General features: G+C 39.4%; 1 protein-coding gene across 1 annotated transcript; it reads left to right on the forward strand.

Annotated features, from left to right (window-relative positions):
- The first annotated feature begins 8,389 nt into the window (after nucleotides 1–8,389).
- Nucleotides 8,390–17,230, forward strand: LOC104245859 (methionine aminopeptidase 1D, chloroplastic/mitochondrial). The gene is made up of 10 exons (XM_009801555.2): nucleotides 8,390–8,602; nucleotides 8,989–9,058; nucleotides 10,724–10,952; nucleotides 12,001–12,162; nucleotides 12,257–12,298; nucleotides 13,521–13,592; nucleotides 14,971–15,050; nucleotides 15,513–15,610; nucleotides 16,323–16,370; nucleotides 16,743–17,230. Exons 1-10 carry the CDS (start codon nucleotides 8,491–8,493, stop codon nucleotides 16,886–16,888), a joined length of 1,059 nt encoding a protein of 352 aa, XP_009799857.1. The 5' UTR covers nucleotides 8,390–8,490; the 3' UTR covers nucleotides 16,889–17,230.
- Nucleotides 17,231–17,497: the final 267 nt, after the last annotated feature.

The following is a 17,497-nucleotide window of genomic DNA, read 5'->3' on the forward strand; positions in this document are numbered from 1 at the left end:
CTCCTCACGTTGATGGAATCTTTGTCACCATTGAAGATGAGAACTTTCCTATGATGGGGGAAATAGCTCCTCATAGCGAGAAAGTTAGGTTTGACTTTTCGAAGGAGCCTGAAGACGAGGCTCATCAGGATGCTTACTAAATTTGTGGAGTTGGTCGGGGTCGAGATCACACTCCGGCATCTAATGCATCTCTTCGCCCCTAGTTTTTATAAGGGGACAATGTTGAACCTTTGCCATCGAGGAGGCAAATGCCTAGTGGTGAAGATAGATGACAAGGAAAATCATCAGTTCTCGCACAACTTCTTTTTTGTCAGAACTGAAGACGTGGTGGCCAATATGGACGGCTTCCCTGAGACTTGGAATTACACTCGTAAGTATCTATGCTTCCTTTGTTAAAACATTTGATCTGTCTATTTTAGTCGTAGGCTCTAAAATTATGTCCCTTCTTCGTGCAGCCAAGACTAAGCCCCCTCTTTTGGTTGGGGACATTTCTGACTGGGTTGGCCGGGTTTTGCCTCATATCGTGGGAATTCATAAGTGGCTAGGCTTTTTCAAGAAGTTCGGTCCTGGTCTTTCCTTGGCCGGTGAGTTTATCTATATATTTTTTTGTTGTTTTGACCTCATGGTCACCTACTTACTATAGTTTGCTCTTGGTGGTGGTGATAACCTTACTTTGATTTTTCTTTTTCTGCTCGAGGATTTTTGAGGAGGCCGAGGGCTCCTCCTCCTACATTTCGTAAGAGGTAGGTTGCCTCCTTTTTGGTGTCTATTCCCATTGTGACCGCGGCTAGGCATGCTCGGTCATCTGCTTCTATTCCTTCCTCAATCGCAGCCAGGTCTGCTCGGTCCCCAGCCTCATCTACTGCTACCTCAACAACTTTTTCTTCTCCGCCTGCGGATATTTCGACAGCGGAGCTTCCAACTTCCCCTTTGCACCGTCTAGTAGACGAGGAGGAGGAGGAGTCGCCGAGCGACGAGAATATGGTTCCACGTAAGAGAGGATCGGTGGACGTTGGTGATAGGGTCACCCAGGCTGTGGATTCAGTAAGGGATGATTTTGTCATCTGTAAGACGACGACCATAATACTTGAAGACGACATCGAGTTGGCGTTTGAGATTCCACCATTGGCTGAGGCCGCAGAAGGCATGTCCCATCCCACCGCAATGATGGAAGCCGAAGGGTCGTCTACAAAGGTTTTTAATACTTTGCGACAAGATGAGACATCAACCTTACGATCGACTTATGGTCCTTCTTTGCTGACCGATGGGAGAGGCAAAGGCGTTGCCGATGATGGCTACGAGACGGGATCTAATCTCGATGCCGATGAGATGAGGATGATTGGGAAGGATTTACCCAGCTCGAGGTGAGACTGAAGGGGTCCACACGGACTATTGCAATCCCCATGGATCGAGATTAATTGGTAAATACGGAGAATGTGGTTCCTTCCCTCGGTCCCTTTTGCTCCGACGTGGAGGGTAAAACCCTTCAAGAGCTAGATGATGTTGCCTTATCGATGAGCATAGTCGGCCTCGCTCTCAGGGTAAGCTTTTAGACTTCTTTCATTTTTGTTTATCATGTTCAACATTTAGGCTTCGTTCTTATTCTCTATTTTTTTTCTTTTTCACACCGTGATTTTGGAAATTGAAAGCGCCCGAAGAGAGGAGAGGTGTAAGGCTATTTTTACAAAGTTGGAGCGAAAATACTGTGAGTACAGTGGCAAGTATCACAAAATTTGTAGGCGGTTCGGTAAGGGCGGCAATTTACAGGCCCTTCGAGACGAATTGAAGGAGAATAATGATGAGCTGGTTAGGGTCATCAAAAAGTGCAGCGTCCTTGAGAGGACGCTAAGAAATAAAGAGGAAGAGCTCGAGGTTAGCATGGGGGTCGAAGCCTAGTGCGGCTACCTCTAAACCTAGGTGGTTTCACCGCGCGTACAACTTGAGGAGTGGCAATTCAGAGCGGTTTCTCTAAGCTAAGAGGTCGCTGAGAAGGTAGAGGACCTTGGGAAGGCAGAGTTTTCTCGATCGGAGGCTCTGAAGAAGGTGGAGGCTTTGGAGCTAGTGATACGTATTCTTCGCTCTAAGCGAGAAAGTGACTTGAAGATGGCTAATCTTAAAGAAGAGCGACTCGATGAGAGGATTAGGGAGTTGGAGAAAGATAACTCCATTCTTCAGGACCAGGTGGCCACCTTAGAGGCTGAGAAGGCTCAAATGCTTGCATAGTCGTCATATTCTCACACTTCAGATTTCCCAAATGTTCCCCGGGGCCTGTACGAGGAATGGATTCACGATGAGGATCAGTTGGATGTGTTCCGAGATTTGCATGCGGTGGGATTTTTTCTGGAAGCCCCTTTGAAGATGCTCGTGTCAAGTCCCGTGAAGCTCGAATCGCTTGCGGGTATGATCCCGCTACGCCGGAGGCCGATGATGATGAGAGGGACGTGGGTGTGGACTAGATTGAAGAGGATGCCTGGTACGAAGATGCGTACCCTGAGGGTGGTGGTGATGGTGATGGCGCAGATGGAGATGGCCCAGATGGTCAAGCCGATGACACTGATGGGCCTGGCAGTGACTAGTAGTTCTTCTTTTTTCCTTCTTATTTTTGCTATGAACTTGTGTGTATTTTATGGGCGTCTTTGCGAGCCTTTGTAAAAATATTCTAAGTATGAAATGTCAACTTTGTTATTTGTACCTTATTCTCATCCCGCAGTTCCTACTTGTATGTTTTTTTATTTTGTCGCTTGGTTACCCTAATTTTCTTAGCCGTAATCACTTAGTTCGATTAAGGTCGAATATATCCTAAGTTTAGTTATGACCGAGGATCGGCAGGTGTTAGTTCGAACGAGGTCAAACCAAAATCTAAGTTTTATTATGGTCGGGGTCCAGTAGGTTTAGTTCAAACAAGGTCGAGCATATCTTATGTTTAACTATAGTTGAGGGCTAGTTTTATCTTGAACGAGGTCAAACTAGAACCTAAGTTTAACTGTAACCGAGGGCCAGTGGATATTAATTCGAACGAGGTAGAACGTATCGTATTTTTAATTGTAGCCGAGGGCTAGTAGGTGTTCGTTCGGACAAGGTCGAACATTACCTATGTTTTAGCTATGGCTGAGGGCCGGTAGGTGTTGGTTCGAACGAGGTCTAACATAACATATGTTTGACTATGGCCGAAGGCCTGATAGGTGTTAGTTCAAACAAGGTAGAACATAACCTATATTTTTTTTAAAAGATATGCTTCTGGGAGCGAAGTTTGGCTACATCGTAAACTTTAAACATTGTTGCCTTGGTTGTACATTTGGAGAAATAGAAATAAATTTTGTGCATTGTCGCTTTATTCATACACTTGGAGAAATTTACAAATTTTCGGTCGTTGGCTGGCGTTCCAATCCCAGTTCTAGTCTATCTAGTCTCTTTTATTGGTCATCCCGGAGAAGGCTTGAGAGGTCGAGCAATGAATTAGCCGTCTTGTGACTCCATCTTTTTGTACTTCAACTTTAAGTGTCCCCCTCATCGCCCCGTTAAAAACCTCCTTGAGAAAACCCAATTGGGACAAAACTCAAGTAAGGGAAAAAATGTATGACATGGGGGACACTTTACCTCTTAAAAGTTGAAGTACTTGAGGTGGGTAATATTCCAGTTGTTTGGTAGTAGCTTTCCTTCCATTGTTTCTAGTTGGAATGATCCTTTCTTCGTTGTTGTCATGATTTTCTACGGGCCGTCCCAATTTGTTTCCAGTTTGCCTTCCTGTGGGCCTTTGCTTGCTTGTGTTTTTAGCTTTAAGCACGTAATCCCCGACTTTTCGTAGTCAAGTGCTCTGGTATCCCATTTTTTCGTAGTCAAGTGCTCTGGTATCCCTTCGATGGCTTTGGTTTAATCGGGGTTGACCTCGATACCTCACTGTGATACTAGCAAACCTAAAGATTTTGCTGAGGCCACACTGAATGCACACTTTTTGGGGTGTAGTTTCATTTTGCATCGCCTGAGTATGTCGAAGTTTCTCTCAGGTGGTCGATGTGATCTTCTTTCCTTTTGGACTTGACCAACATGTCGTCTATGTAGAATTCCATTGTTTTGATGAGTTGGTATTTGAACATCCTCGTGACTAACCTTTGGTAAGGTGCCCCTGTGTTTTTCAGCCCGAAGGGCATGACCCTATAGCAGTACATCCCTTGATGGGTGATGAAAATGGTTTTCTCCTAATCCTCCTCTTCCATGAGGATTTGATTATAGGTCGAGTAGGCGCCCAAGAAGCTCAGTAGTTCATGCTCGGCTGTTGCATCGATGAGTTGGTCGATATGGATAACAGAAATGAATCTTTTGGGCATGCTTTGTTCAAATTTGTGAAATCTACGCACATCCTCCATTTCCCATTCTTCTTTTTCACCATGACCACATTGGTGAACCATTGGGGGTATTTTGACTCCCTGACGGAGCCATTTTCCAATAGTTTTTCCACCTCTTCGCTTACCGCATCATTAATTACGGAGTTGAACTTGCGCCTAATTTGCCTCATCGAGGGGTAGAATGGATCGACGTTCAGCTTGTGTTTGGCGATTTCCTTCGGAATACCTGGCATATCTGCATGGCTAAAAGCAAACAAGTCTGCATTAACAGTTAAGAATTGAAGAAATTTATATGGTTCCTGAAGTTTACAACCGATGTAAGCTTTCTTGCTATGGTCGTTGCTGTCTACTTGAACGGGGTCAAGGTCTTCTATGGTCGATCCTGCGGATTTGATCGTATTGGGGTCTCTAATGACGTTCTCACTATCATCACATATCGACCTAGACCCTGTTGATTGCTATGCTTTTTTTTCTTTGTCCTTCATTTGTTGAGTAACCGTGCAGTCTAGAGCGATGTGGTAGCATTTCGGGAATGTGCGTTGTTCCCCTCGTATACTGAATATTCCCCATGGAGTTGGGAATGACTTGGTATAAGCTGGAGGGGATGGTTCTCATGGTGTGTATACATGGTCGCCCTATTATGGCGTTTTATGATGTGTTTTGGTCCATGGTATGGAATGTGGTTTCCAGAGTGACGTCACCGGCCAGGACGAGGTGTGTGATCTCGCCGGATGTTCATTCAACTGCATTGTTAAAACTTGTTAGTGTGATGTAGCATTGTACTATCTTATCCTCAAGTTTTAATTGTTCAAGTACTCGAGGGTGGATAATGCACGCGCCGCTCCCATCATCTACCATAATGCATCTTATATCGGTATCTAAAATTCGTAAAGTGATAACAAGGGCATCATAGTGAGGGAAAACCAAACTGTTGGTATCTGACTTATCAAAGATGATGATTTCTTCGAGTTCATCATATCGTTCGTGGGTGATCGACCGTTTGAGCTTGTGCGTTGTGGTAAACTTCACACTGTTGATGGAAGCATCGTCACTAACGTCGATGATCATATGGACGGTGTGGGTCGGCGAGGGTGGTTTCAATGGTCCTTGATATTATTCACGACCTTTGGCAAAGTTGGTCCTTCCCGATTGCTTAGTAACTCTTTGAGGTGTCCCTATCGTAGCATGTTTACGACCTCCTATCTTAGGGCATTGCAATCCTCGGTTTTGTGCCCTCGCTCTTGGTGGAACTCGCATAGGGCATCCAATTTTTTGGTACTTGGGTCTTACCTCATCTTTTGCGGCCACTTCATCTTTGGTCTGAGCTTCTCCAAGGCATAAACTATTTCTATAGGTGACTCACAAAAATAGTAAGCGGATAATAAAAGGGGCATACCTCTTTCGTCCGGTGAGTCCCTGTCCTTGATTTGCGTGGGCCCTCTTCGTGGCAGGAGGAGGGCGCAACAGTTGCTCTGACATATGGTAGATGGCGTTCCCTATTGGATTGTGGAGTTTTGAGGTCCCTTCTGATATCATTCCTTCAAACTTTTCTGGATTCAGTCTATACCGAGGTCAATCGATGACTCGGTCCATTGAGATCGTCCTCTTCTACTCAGATCTCGTCATAATACGCGTTATGTATTTTATCCCAAGTAGTTGGGGGTTACTTCATGAGCCGACTTAATAACTTTCTTGTTGCCCTTGAACCGTTTCTACTTAGCCCAATCTGAAAGGCTATAACCGCTATCCCTTCCGATACGTTTGGTAAGGTCATTCTTACTTGGTTGAATCGGGCGAGGACGTCCCTTAATCCCCCTCCCGGGAATTGTTTAATAGTAAATATGTAGTTCACTCTTGCCTCGGTCTTCTTGGCCCCAACATGGGTCATTACGAACTTGTCGGCCATTTCTTCGAAAGATTCAATGGAACGTGCATGCAGTTGTGAATACCATGTCAATGCTCCTCCCGTGAGGGTCTCGCCGAAATTTTTCAACAAAATAGAGGATACTTGTTCCTTGGCGAGATCATTGCATTTTACAGCGGTGACGTTGTGAGTCACATGGTCTTCGGGTTCGGTCATGCTATCATATATTTTCATATAGAGTGACATTTTAAAGGTTTTTGGTATGGCATGTGGGGCGGCATCCTCACTATACGACTGCTCGACGAACCGACCGACATCTCTCTTCGGAAAGAGTTTAGGGGCGTCTGGTATCTTATCAACCCTTTCTTGGTGTTCTCTCATTTTGTCCCGAAGCAGTTTGTTCTCGTTCTCCATTTCCTCCATCCTTTTCAATATAGCCGCAAAAGCGTCGTCACCTGCACTATTAATGACATTGTGAGTAATACCTATCATTGAGGGGGGGGGGTTAGTCATGTTGCTCGTCCGCTGGTTGTATAACGCAAGTCCTTGCATTTTCTATAGTCGTGTCCCGAGCGGGCTTATGGAGGACGCTGGTTAGCGTATCAGTTAGCCAAGCCTCAAGGAGCTTTTTTACAATTGGGGGCGTCTGCTCCGCCACGGATGTGGAGGCTCCCTTACCAAGAGATTTTGTGATGCTGCAGTGAATAGGAGGTGATCCATCTCGTCTATGGGAGGCATCGGGTGTTGCGTCTCCGTCAACTATTTCACAGCTCTCATTGTTGATGTTCATGAGGTTTGTTGGGAAGTCACTTTTCTCGTCCTTTCTTCTCTGTTACCTGCTATATTGGATTTGTACATGCAAAGAAAGGAGATCTTGTTCTTGCTTCTCTTTTTTTACAAGTTAGAGCTCCGTGTTAGTTATAGGTCTAGAGGAAAATAAAAATTTAACTAGAAAATTCCCATAGACGGTGCCAAATTGTTCGACCAAAAAGTGTAACTTTCGATTAAAACTATTATATTTATGTAATGATGGGTTAAATCTAATTGATAATAATATCTCTAAATGTAAGTTACGAAAATGTAGCTAATCGTTGAACATATTTGGTGGGAGATTGGCAATAACAAACATTAAATATTCTAAAAGGTATTAGCAATAATGGAGGAGTAACTAGCAATAAATAACAAAAATGACATTGAAGTAAATAGGAGGAGTGATTCACCCAATAAAGAATGAATGGGATGATTGTTCCTCCCGATAATGATGAGTGACAGATAAATCCTTGAAAGTTCGAACTATTCTCGGATCTGATGGAAAGTATGAACAAGAATATTGATGAAAAGATAATGTTTGTATCTCTGCTAGAGGGGGAGAATCCTTCTCAGAAATCTGTTCTTATCAAGTGATATTACATGCCCCTTTTCCTTATCTTTTGTCTCTTTATATGGGACATATCCCTAGTAAACCCTAATAGTACATGTGCAGAGAACATTCTTTAGAATATTTCCTCTATTATCCTATTCTAAAAACTAGCCGTTACAACTATTTCCGCGAACCTCGTTCTCGATTAATTCTTCCCTCAGTAGTTCCTCGCCCTAAATATTTTATGGTAGATTTCGACCTATACAAAATATAAAGGCAAAAAGGATGTAAGAAACATTGGAACTAAGAATCATACTACTATATATCATATGAGTTGTGAAATAAATTTTCAAACAATAAAAAGGGTGGAAAGTTTAATGAACTCAAAACCTCAACGTTCTTACACCCCGATTCTCACTTTTACTACTCCTAATAGAAAGTACAAGTACAATCACATTCGTCGATTCTAAGAGCCCGTTTGGCTTAGCTAATTTAAGTAGCTGATAAACATTAGGTGCTGAAAAACACTTTTAAGCGCTGAAATTGATTTAAAAAATAAGCAGTTACGTGTTTGGATAAAAGTGCTGAAATTAATAATAATAAGAATTGGGTATACAAAGAGTTTTGTTTAAAAAGAATTATTTTAGGGATATAATAATAAATATTTTGGTCAAACCTAAAGTGCTTATAAGCTGAAATTTGATAAGTTGGGGGAGACCAACTTATGACTTTTGGCTTATGAGCACTTAACTTATAAGCACTTTTAATTTTACCAAACATCGTAGATAAACCAAAAAGTATTATCCTTTTAAGTTTTTCGTTAATCTTGTAGAGACCCTCTCATTGGACAAGCAGATAAGGGGAGACACACTAGTGGAAAAGACTAGCGGGCGCCTCGTGGGGGCAAAAAGCCAAAAGAAGAAATGGTAGTATCAGTTTCCTCTATTCAACCCCGCTTCATCTCTACCTTGATTGGAGACTGCCGCTTCATTCAACCGTCACACTCACTCCATAGACTCTTCCGTTGCAACCCAGGTTATTTCTTTCTTTATTGCTTCTGTATTTACATATACTTTTTTGTTTTCTGGTTTCAAAGATTTAATGAGGATATTCTCATAGTGCTTGGGACAATAAAGTTGCCCTTTTCTTGTTTTACTGCTTTTTTCATCTCAAGTTCTTGTATTTAATTGTACTTTGTGCTCATAGTGCTTGGAGCAAAGAAGAACATCCCTCCTCTTTTAATTTGTTTTACTGCTTTATTTCATCTCAAGTTTTGTGCTTTCTGGTCTCAAGATTTGAGGATGGTATTCATAATAGTGATTGGGACAACAAAGTTTAGACTTTTATGGAACTAGCAAAGGCAAATGTTTCTTGAACTATAAGAACTCATTTTAACCAGCTTAATATTTATCGTTATTCAGGTAATAAACATGTCTCCATGCAATACTCAAGAAGATTTTCCGGATTAACGGATTTATTATTCAACAGAAGGTATGTTAATTCATCTTCAAGTTACACAAGCATTCTTGTTTTCAGCATGTCGATTACCATGACCCTTTTCTTCTTTTACTCCTAATATTAGATCTTTTGACTATTAGTCTCATGTTTGCATCTAAATTCCTCATTGATTTTGTTTATGCTGCCATTTCCCTTTTTTTTTGGGTGGGGGTGGGGGTGGGGGGTGGGGGGGAGTAGAACTGGCATTTGGCTCTTGGTAGTATAAATGTAGGAGATTCCTCACGTTTAAAATGTTAAACGTGGTTTTTGAATGAGGGATTAGCATACATCATTAGTGGATCTTGGCTGAATAAATTTTGTCATGTATCTGATCCTAATGTTTAGGTTTTGAGTCAATCTGTCCCTTTAGAGTTCTTTTCTTCCAATTTAGTTGTAGAATTTTGAAAATAAGTATATTCAACCTTTGATCCTAGCTACATCTGCGGCCAAATTTGAAAAGCATTACAAGGATGTGGCTTTCAGTAAGAAGTTGTATGGATCAACGTTGAGAAAAAAGGGAAAAATTAGTGAATTATCCTTTTTCTACCTCACATTAGCCACCTTTGCTTAACAATTTAGACTTTTAACCCTTGCGATATTGCCTTCATCCTGCTTCTCCTGCCCATCCAGTTAGTATCATCTTTCACCTTTGAGCCTATTAGCTTGAACTAGCCAATAAATTCTAACGTGACTTGTTTTTGAAGTTTCTTGCAAATTTGTTTTGTCCTTTCCTCCATTATCGCATAGGATTGCACAGAGGCCCATCTCGAGTCTACATCTAATGTCCATTGCAATGTTTTCCCCATCATCAGTTTAGATCTTTCATGAGGCAAAACGGCTTGGAGGAGTTGAAGGAGAACGTTCTTGATTCAAAAGGATGCTAAATCATGTTGCTCATCGTATAATCCTTCTAAAGGCAAACTTGTTTAGAAAGCAAAGCATTTTTCCCCTGTGTCATAGATGTCTTAAGTTGTGGGGGCATATGTGTTGGGGCAAGGATTTCTATGGTATACTCAAATATGTGTAGGTCTAACAGTAGAGTTAGAGTCAAAACTAATTTATCGATCTGACTTTTTGTTAGTATAAAGTGAGTCCTACTTATTCTTTTGGAAGTATGAGGCTGAACAAGTCGTCCAAAGTGATGGGAAATAATATCCTTAAAAAGCGGAAACATGATATGCATCCCCACTTTGCTTTGTCTTTAGCATGAAAAAAGTTATGTAAGCTCTTAATTTCCTCTGTTTTTAAAACAATTGTAGAAAATAGTATTAGGTTCTTAGCACATGTGTTAGATGAATACTGCATTTATAGGTTCTGCTCTGATTTTTCTGTAACGATATGGAACACTTCTGGTACTGGGAAATGGGAATAGTGTTGTCTATCTCTGTAGGGAGTTCACGGAAAGGTTTCCCAGGAGAATCTACACAGCACTGGTCTCCTGCTTTTCTTCTTTTGGTGCTTCCTATACTAAATTGATTTTACGGATAGATTAATGACTGATAAAATATGAGAAGTTACTATGAACAATTTCAGTTTGAATATTTTGATCATGTCAGAACAAGGTCCAATAAATTGAAAGTACTGCTAACTTTTCCTTTATTTTATACATTCCTGTTTTTGATTGTTTGCTGCATGCTAACTTTGAACTAAACATGGCAGAAACGTAGATGAACTTCCAAACACCAAGCGCAAACGTTTAAGACCAGGTGAAATTTCTCCTCCTCGACCAGTTCCAGAACACATACAAAGGCCTCCTTATGTGAAGTCTAGGAAGCCTCCTGGGATTGGTAGCGGCTTTGAAGTGCATGGCGGAAAGGGAATAGAAAAGATGAGAGCTTCTGGAAGGCTTGCTGCACAGGTTCTTCAGTATGCTGGGACATTAGTCAAGGTGATATATCGAGTATCTTTTACTCAGACTCAATGTAGAGTTTGGTGCGTCGGCATGCTTCATTTAGGTTAAAAAAAATAGATTTGTGTTAATGGCTTCCACTCACTGACTTTGATTTGTCTATATCCTGTCTTTACTATGATCATCTGCTTGCTTACCTTGGAGGTTAACTTTATTCAATTAGACCTCCACCGTGTATTTTTGCTCTTTCTACCTTTTTCTTTAGGTCATGTTACAACCTGCTTTACTAGTCCATTCTTTCCAATTTATATGACAACTTTTTGGAGACTCAAAATATTAAACACCATCTCATTTTATATAAATTTCACAAATTCATTGCTAACTATTCAAATTTTAAACTTCAATGTGATGTTTTTCCTATTAAACTAACTTCTCACCAGTACTTTAATACTTTTGTATAATGTTTATGTCAGATTAACCTGTTAAACTCCATGTACAGTCAAATAGCGTTTATAAAATAGTATGGGGTGAGTAAATGATTGTTCTTTTCCCCCCTGTATGTGAGTGAAAAATGTAAAGAACTTCAAGTGTTCACCATCTCATTTTATATAAATTTCACAAATTCATTGCTAACTATTCAAATTTTAAACTTCAGTGTGATGTTTTTCCTATTAAACTAACTTCTCACCAGTACTTTAATACTTTTGTATAGTGTTTATGTCAGATTAACCTGTTAAACTCCATGTGCAGTCAACTAGCATTTATAAAATAGTATGGGGTGAGTAAATGATTGTTCTTTTCCCCCCTGTATGTGAGTGAAAAATGTAAAGAACTTCAAGTGTTAGATAACACCAAATTGTTGCATAATTGAATGTAACAGGTCCAAATGGAGCAAACTGGATAGTGAGGATTCATATAACCAACCCCAGCTAGCTTGGGTTTGAAGAGTAATTTTTGTTGTAGTCACCATAGCGTCAGACCAGCATCAGTTTTAAATTGGTGCATGAAACGTCAACAGTCTGAATAGTTTCACAGGGTGTCTGAACAATGATTCATTTTTAATCTGCATCATTATTTCTTCTGGCAGCCAGGCACTATGACAGATGAAATTGACCAAGCTGTTCACCAAATGATCATTGACAATGGAGCATATCCTTCACCTCTTGGTTATGGTGGATTTCCAAAGAGCGTGTGCACCTCAGTGAATGAGTGCATTTGCCACGGAATTCCAGATTCACGTCCACTTGAGGTTTGCTCTACTGAATAGTTGGTTTTTTCATAACCAAGAATTCAACTTAGCAACAGGCTAACATTCTTATGTTCTGTGGTATTTCATGATTTAGGATGGGGATATTGTCAATATTGACGTTACCGTTTATCTTAATGTAAGTATTTTGTTGCAATTAATTAGTGTCGTTTCCTGTCTCTTCATTGCTTCAAGTTTTCTGTTTATACTGAAAGATGTTATGTATCCTTGAAGAGATAAGATACCTTCCTGAAGCTATAAATACAATGAGGTAAGATATATGGTTTCTCATGGTTCTTCAAGATGCTATTATCCTTACTCTTGAGAACCAGGGTTTTTGCATCTTCTTACATGTCATTTTTGATATAATCGTCTCATTTTGGTTTGCCTATCTGCTGAGTGGGATTAAATCACTAGATTTGTTACTGTTGGTAGTGGTAATCTCTTGAACTGAATTTGTGCTTTATCTTTGTTTCTTGCTCACTTATGCCGTTACACGAAAACTAGCTATATCATTTCACTTTGTGAACCTCAAGCATAGATAGTACTTTTTACAATTCCCTTTAATCCACCTGTCTGTCGTTATTATTTATTTTTAGTTTCCTGTGCCCTTACTGCTCTCCACTACTATCTCCTACTTAAGTCTCCAAACGCCATTTTGCTCCCATTGTACCTACTTGGGTAGAAGGGGTGCTTGTGGTCATGGTGATGAAGGTTTAATCAATATATTGAAGGGTGGGGGTGGGGGTGGGGTTCTGGTGACTATATTTTCAGTGGAGGTCGCAAAGGTGTGAATAGTCAGTGGATGGGGCATTGATGGAGAGTGACGAGAATGTTGTCAGTAGGGAGTTCAGTGTGTTGGATTGTGGTGGTGGGTAGTTCAAGATGGTATGGCTATAGTCATTTGTGGGTGGTGTAAGGTAGTTACTTGCTAGGTTGATCAGTGAAAGGAGATGGGTGAAGGTGATAAAACCAGTCCTCTGGTTTACCACATAAATAGAGAAAGCTGGGAAGTCTTTTCTTCGGTGTATAAATTTTGTAATAAATTTTTTAATGTCAAATAATATGGAGCGTAAGTGTCAGTTAATAGTTTGACCCTTGTAAAATGCTTAAGAAAATCATAAAGATGTATTATCTGTACTTCTGTCAAAAAGGCCAGCTTCGCTATTTTTATTACATTGACGACACCTCTCATTGTATAGAGGATGAGCCTCTCTTGATGCACCGTCTTCTATGTCTTCCCTTCCTTTTGTGTTGCTCACTTGAAATTTAATTAGTTAAACATGGTTGTGTAAATGCAGTCTGCCTCCTGAAGATTGATTTTCTTTGTTTTCTCTGTTTGGCTTGGTTGATATATGCAGGGTTACCATGGTGACACATCAGCTATGTTCTTTGTAGGAAATGTTGATGAGGAAGCCAAAAACTTGGTGCAGGTATGACTTTTTGGTTGTATATTTACTCTCTGAATATAGGGAAATTTAGTACCAGTTTTTGTATCTATACTCAGCCATTTGTGCTCATGATTAAAAGCATAGAAAATATTCTTTTTATGGCCCTGATGTTTGGAAGTTCAACTATAAGTTTCTCCAGCTTTGTAAGAAAAGCATTTTTGGCAAAACTTCGGTTTCACTCCGTATATTGGGAAATCTCTTCTGTGTCTACATGTCTGTTATGTCGTTTTTTTTTTTAATCATATCTGACATGAATAGTGCCCCTTATCGTTATTGCCTCTGCAGACAACCCATGTCATTTACAAGTTTGACAGTGCATGTATCTGAATAAGTTAATGAGACTTGTGTATTATAATGTAAAAGTGGAAAAAGATATTCAAGTATAACATTTGAACAACAAGTGTGTTTGGGAAAATATGACATCTTTGTTTGAATTTGTACTCTTGGCAGAAGTGAAAGTTGTATAAGATACTGTTAAGTACACATGGTCAGCTTAATTAGAATGTCAATGTAAATCATTTCACATAAATTGGGATAGAGAGTATCTGTTTTTTGTAATTCAAGGTGATAAATGTTCTTGTGCAGGTCCTCAATCTTGTGACGGCAGCGCACTATCTAAAAGTTATAGCTGTAATGTTAGTTTACTTGTATTATGTGAATGTCAAATAAATTCTTGGTGACCTGGTCTCAGCATGCCCTGAAATGTGTGTGCTAGTGAGCTGTCCAACAGAGCTGAGTTCTTTGACATTGTAACTGCATGTAGTATGCTTTTCCATATCATTGAGACATCTCAGGCCATATTTTCCAGGCTGTCATTCAGTAGACTTCACATAGAAGCAATACTTGATTTTAGAGATGGTTTGACTGTATGAGCGAGTGAGAAAAGCTTGCTATCTTAGTCATAAAAAAAGGACAAAGAAAAAAGAGAAAGCATGGTATATTTTCCCGAAATGGAACTACATTTTTCTTTGAACTTTTCAGTTAGGTGCAATTTTCAGATGACATGGTAAACAAGTTTAATTATTGATGCATGCTCAAAATTTTTAGCTTAACTGCACAAATGACAATTACGTGGAATAGGCTGACCTAATAACTTATCGCTGGTGATCAGAATTTCAACCTGAATAAAGAACCTCAATAATTGAGAATCTATGAAGAAAGTGTAGTTTAAATCACATGTCGTTGCCTCTTTGCTTAATTTGAATTTCTACCTTTCTACTTCTAGGTTTTCTTTTTGCTTTAACTTATCAACAATAAAATTTGTTTATTTTTTCTTTGTACTGTGGAAGGAAACACCTTATTTGATTGTACAGATGCATCTGCAATAATCCCACCTATTATTTTCTATTTGATGTGTTAGGTGACTAAAGAATGCTTGGACAAGGCAATATCAATATGTGCACCAGGAGTGGAATTCAATAAAATTGGCAAGACTATACAGTAAGACATCTGCCTAAATCTTCTACATCATTTTTGTTCTTGTGCATCTTGGTCTGCTAAATATTAGAAAGATTTGTCACCACATGAAGGTCTATTTGGCATGAAAAACCGATGACTGGCATTGTTTGGTTGTTTATTTGAGGGATAGGACATGTATATCAGCAGGGGCGGAGCTAGCCTTTCGGAACCTTATATTTGTCTTAAGAAATCTATTGAATATGTACAAATTATTAATTTAGAACCGGTGACTTAAAAAGACTCAAATCCCGAACCCATGAACTTCAAATTCTGGCTTCCCCTCTGTATATTAGATAATTGTCGTAAATTCTTAGAACGCAGTTATGATTAGTCATAATATAGACTCTTATAAAAAAATAATCTTAATATAGGCCAATATATTGCTCGTTAGCTATATATTGTTTAGCATTGCAAATTTTGTTGACATTAATGTTCTATTTGTAGTGACCTTGCAGATAAACATCGCTATGGGGTTGTGGAACAGTTTGTTGGCCATGGAGTGGGACGTTCTTTCCACAGCGATCCAGTCATTCTACATCACAGTAACTTTCATGCTTAATATACTAACCTCCTTTCTGCTCGTTCTATGTTGAAGAAAAATGGCCAATTGAGCCTATACGATTTGCCTTGTTTGCTGCAAAATTTAAACTGTTTTAATCATGATGTATGCATTGGAAATCACGATCCTCTCGTGGAGTTTTCTACTTGTGCCATCCAATGTTGCACCGGGATATCCAGCATGCTAACTGCTGCTACTACACCTCAAATTTATATATTCTTGAGATGTAATACTAATGGTGGGGATTCATCATGAATTAGGTTAGAAGTAGAGCATACTTTAAATTTGTTCGTATTTCACTCTAAATAATATGTAACCTGTGTGTCTAACATAAATACCGAATCTTTCTGTTGATGACTGGTTCTAAATATCAGTTACCTAAGACGGGTGAAAATAAGTTACTTCAGGCTCTTGGCTTGATGCTGTCTCATTTTACAAATGTCTCATTCACTTGCAAACCTCCATTCCCGTCGGCAGTTTTTCTAATACATAATAATGAGAAATTCCAGTTTTAAAGAGATCTCCTCCAAAAAGAGATCATAGTTCTAATTTGGTCTCTGAAAAATAATCTCTTTGATCTAATAGTTACATTTTTGCTTGCTTTTAATCTTATTCTTGTTGTCCTCCTAAAACCATTGACTTTTTTTTGGGTATCAATTTTCATTTTGCTATATTTGTTTTTTTTTCTTTCTCAGGGAATAATAGCCGTGGACAGATGGTGCTCAATCAGACATTCACTATTGGTAATGTACAGTAATTAATTAATTTCACATTGTTGAAGAGACTCACTGTGATATAGATGCAGAATGTTTTTCCGCATTAAACATATCACTTGAATTGTCTGCTTATAGATATTATCCAGAGGCTGGTAGCTACTGTATTGTGGCCGTTTTCTTGTCCACGGTTTGCCAAGAACTGAGGTTCCACAGTGCTTATTGTTATAAATCACATGGCTAGTTTACGTGGATTTCTTACTTCGTTGCAATTGATACCACTGTTATTTTTTGGAACATCAAAGTTTACTACATTGTTGCGTGCACGACTTTGTTATAACGAAAAGGATGAATATCACACATTATTGATTGCTGAATTTAGCTTGTTACTATGTTGTACAGAGCCGATGCTGACAATTGGTAGCATAGAGGGAGTAATGTGGGATGACAATTGGACAGTTGTTACAGAAGATGCTAGTCTATCGGCACAGTTTGAGCACACCATTTTGATAACCCAAGATGGTGCTGAGATTCTAACTCAGTGCTAGTGATATTCCTGCAACAGCAACACTACAATCCATCAACCTAAAGGACAATTCCTGAAAGTTATGTTGCTGTACAATTCAATTCATTGCCTCTCTTGGTAACTACAATTCTCAACTCGCCCTGATCTAGTTTTTGTGGTGCATTTGTTGTACTATTCTTTGGTTTGTGCTATAGAAATTACAAGTGTTATTGCTACCCTACCTTGGACTATATAGGGTGATTCAATTCTTTAATCCTTTTCTGGATGTTACATTTTCTCTCTCAGAACCGCGTATGCAACTCTGTAATATCTAAGCCGAATGCTCTATTTCAGACGCGATTTTGTTAGTTATTTTGTAAACCAACCTGCGTTATCAAAAAGAATGGCGTTTTAACGTGTCTAAACCATTGTTTAATACCATATTTATGAAATAAGATATATGGAGATTGTCTCATGAAATTCCTCCATTTGCTAGCATTATGACTCTAAACCCAGGGAGGGCTACCCTGTTTAGATTGTGCTTCTATATTCATATTCACCCTCACGTTCTATATTCCAACTAAGATTCAAAAAAAAAAAAAAAATACCGGGGGAAAGAAAAAAGAAAAGAAAAGAAACGAGTTGAAATGAG

Source organism: Nicotiana sylvestris, chromosome 2 (assembly GCF_000393655.2).
Source record: "Nicotiana sylvestris chromosome 2, ASM39365v2, whole genome shotgun sequence".
In the NCBI taxonomy this organism is placed as follows: domain Eukaryota; kingdom Viridiplantae; phylum Streptophyta; class Magnoliopsida; order Solanales; family Solanaceae; genus Nicotiana; species Nicotiana sylvestris.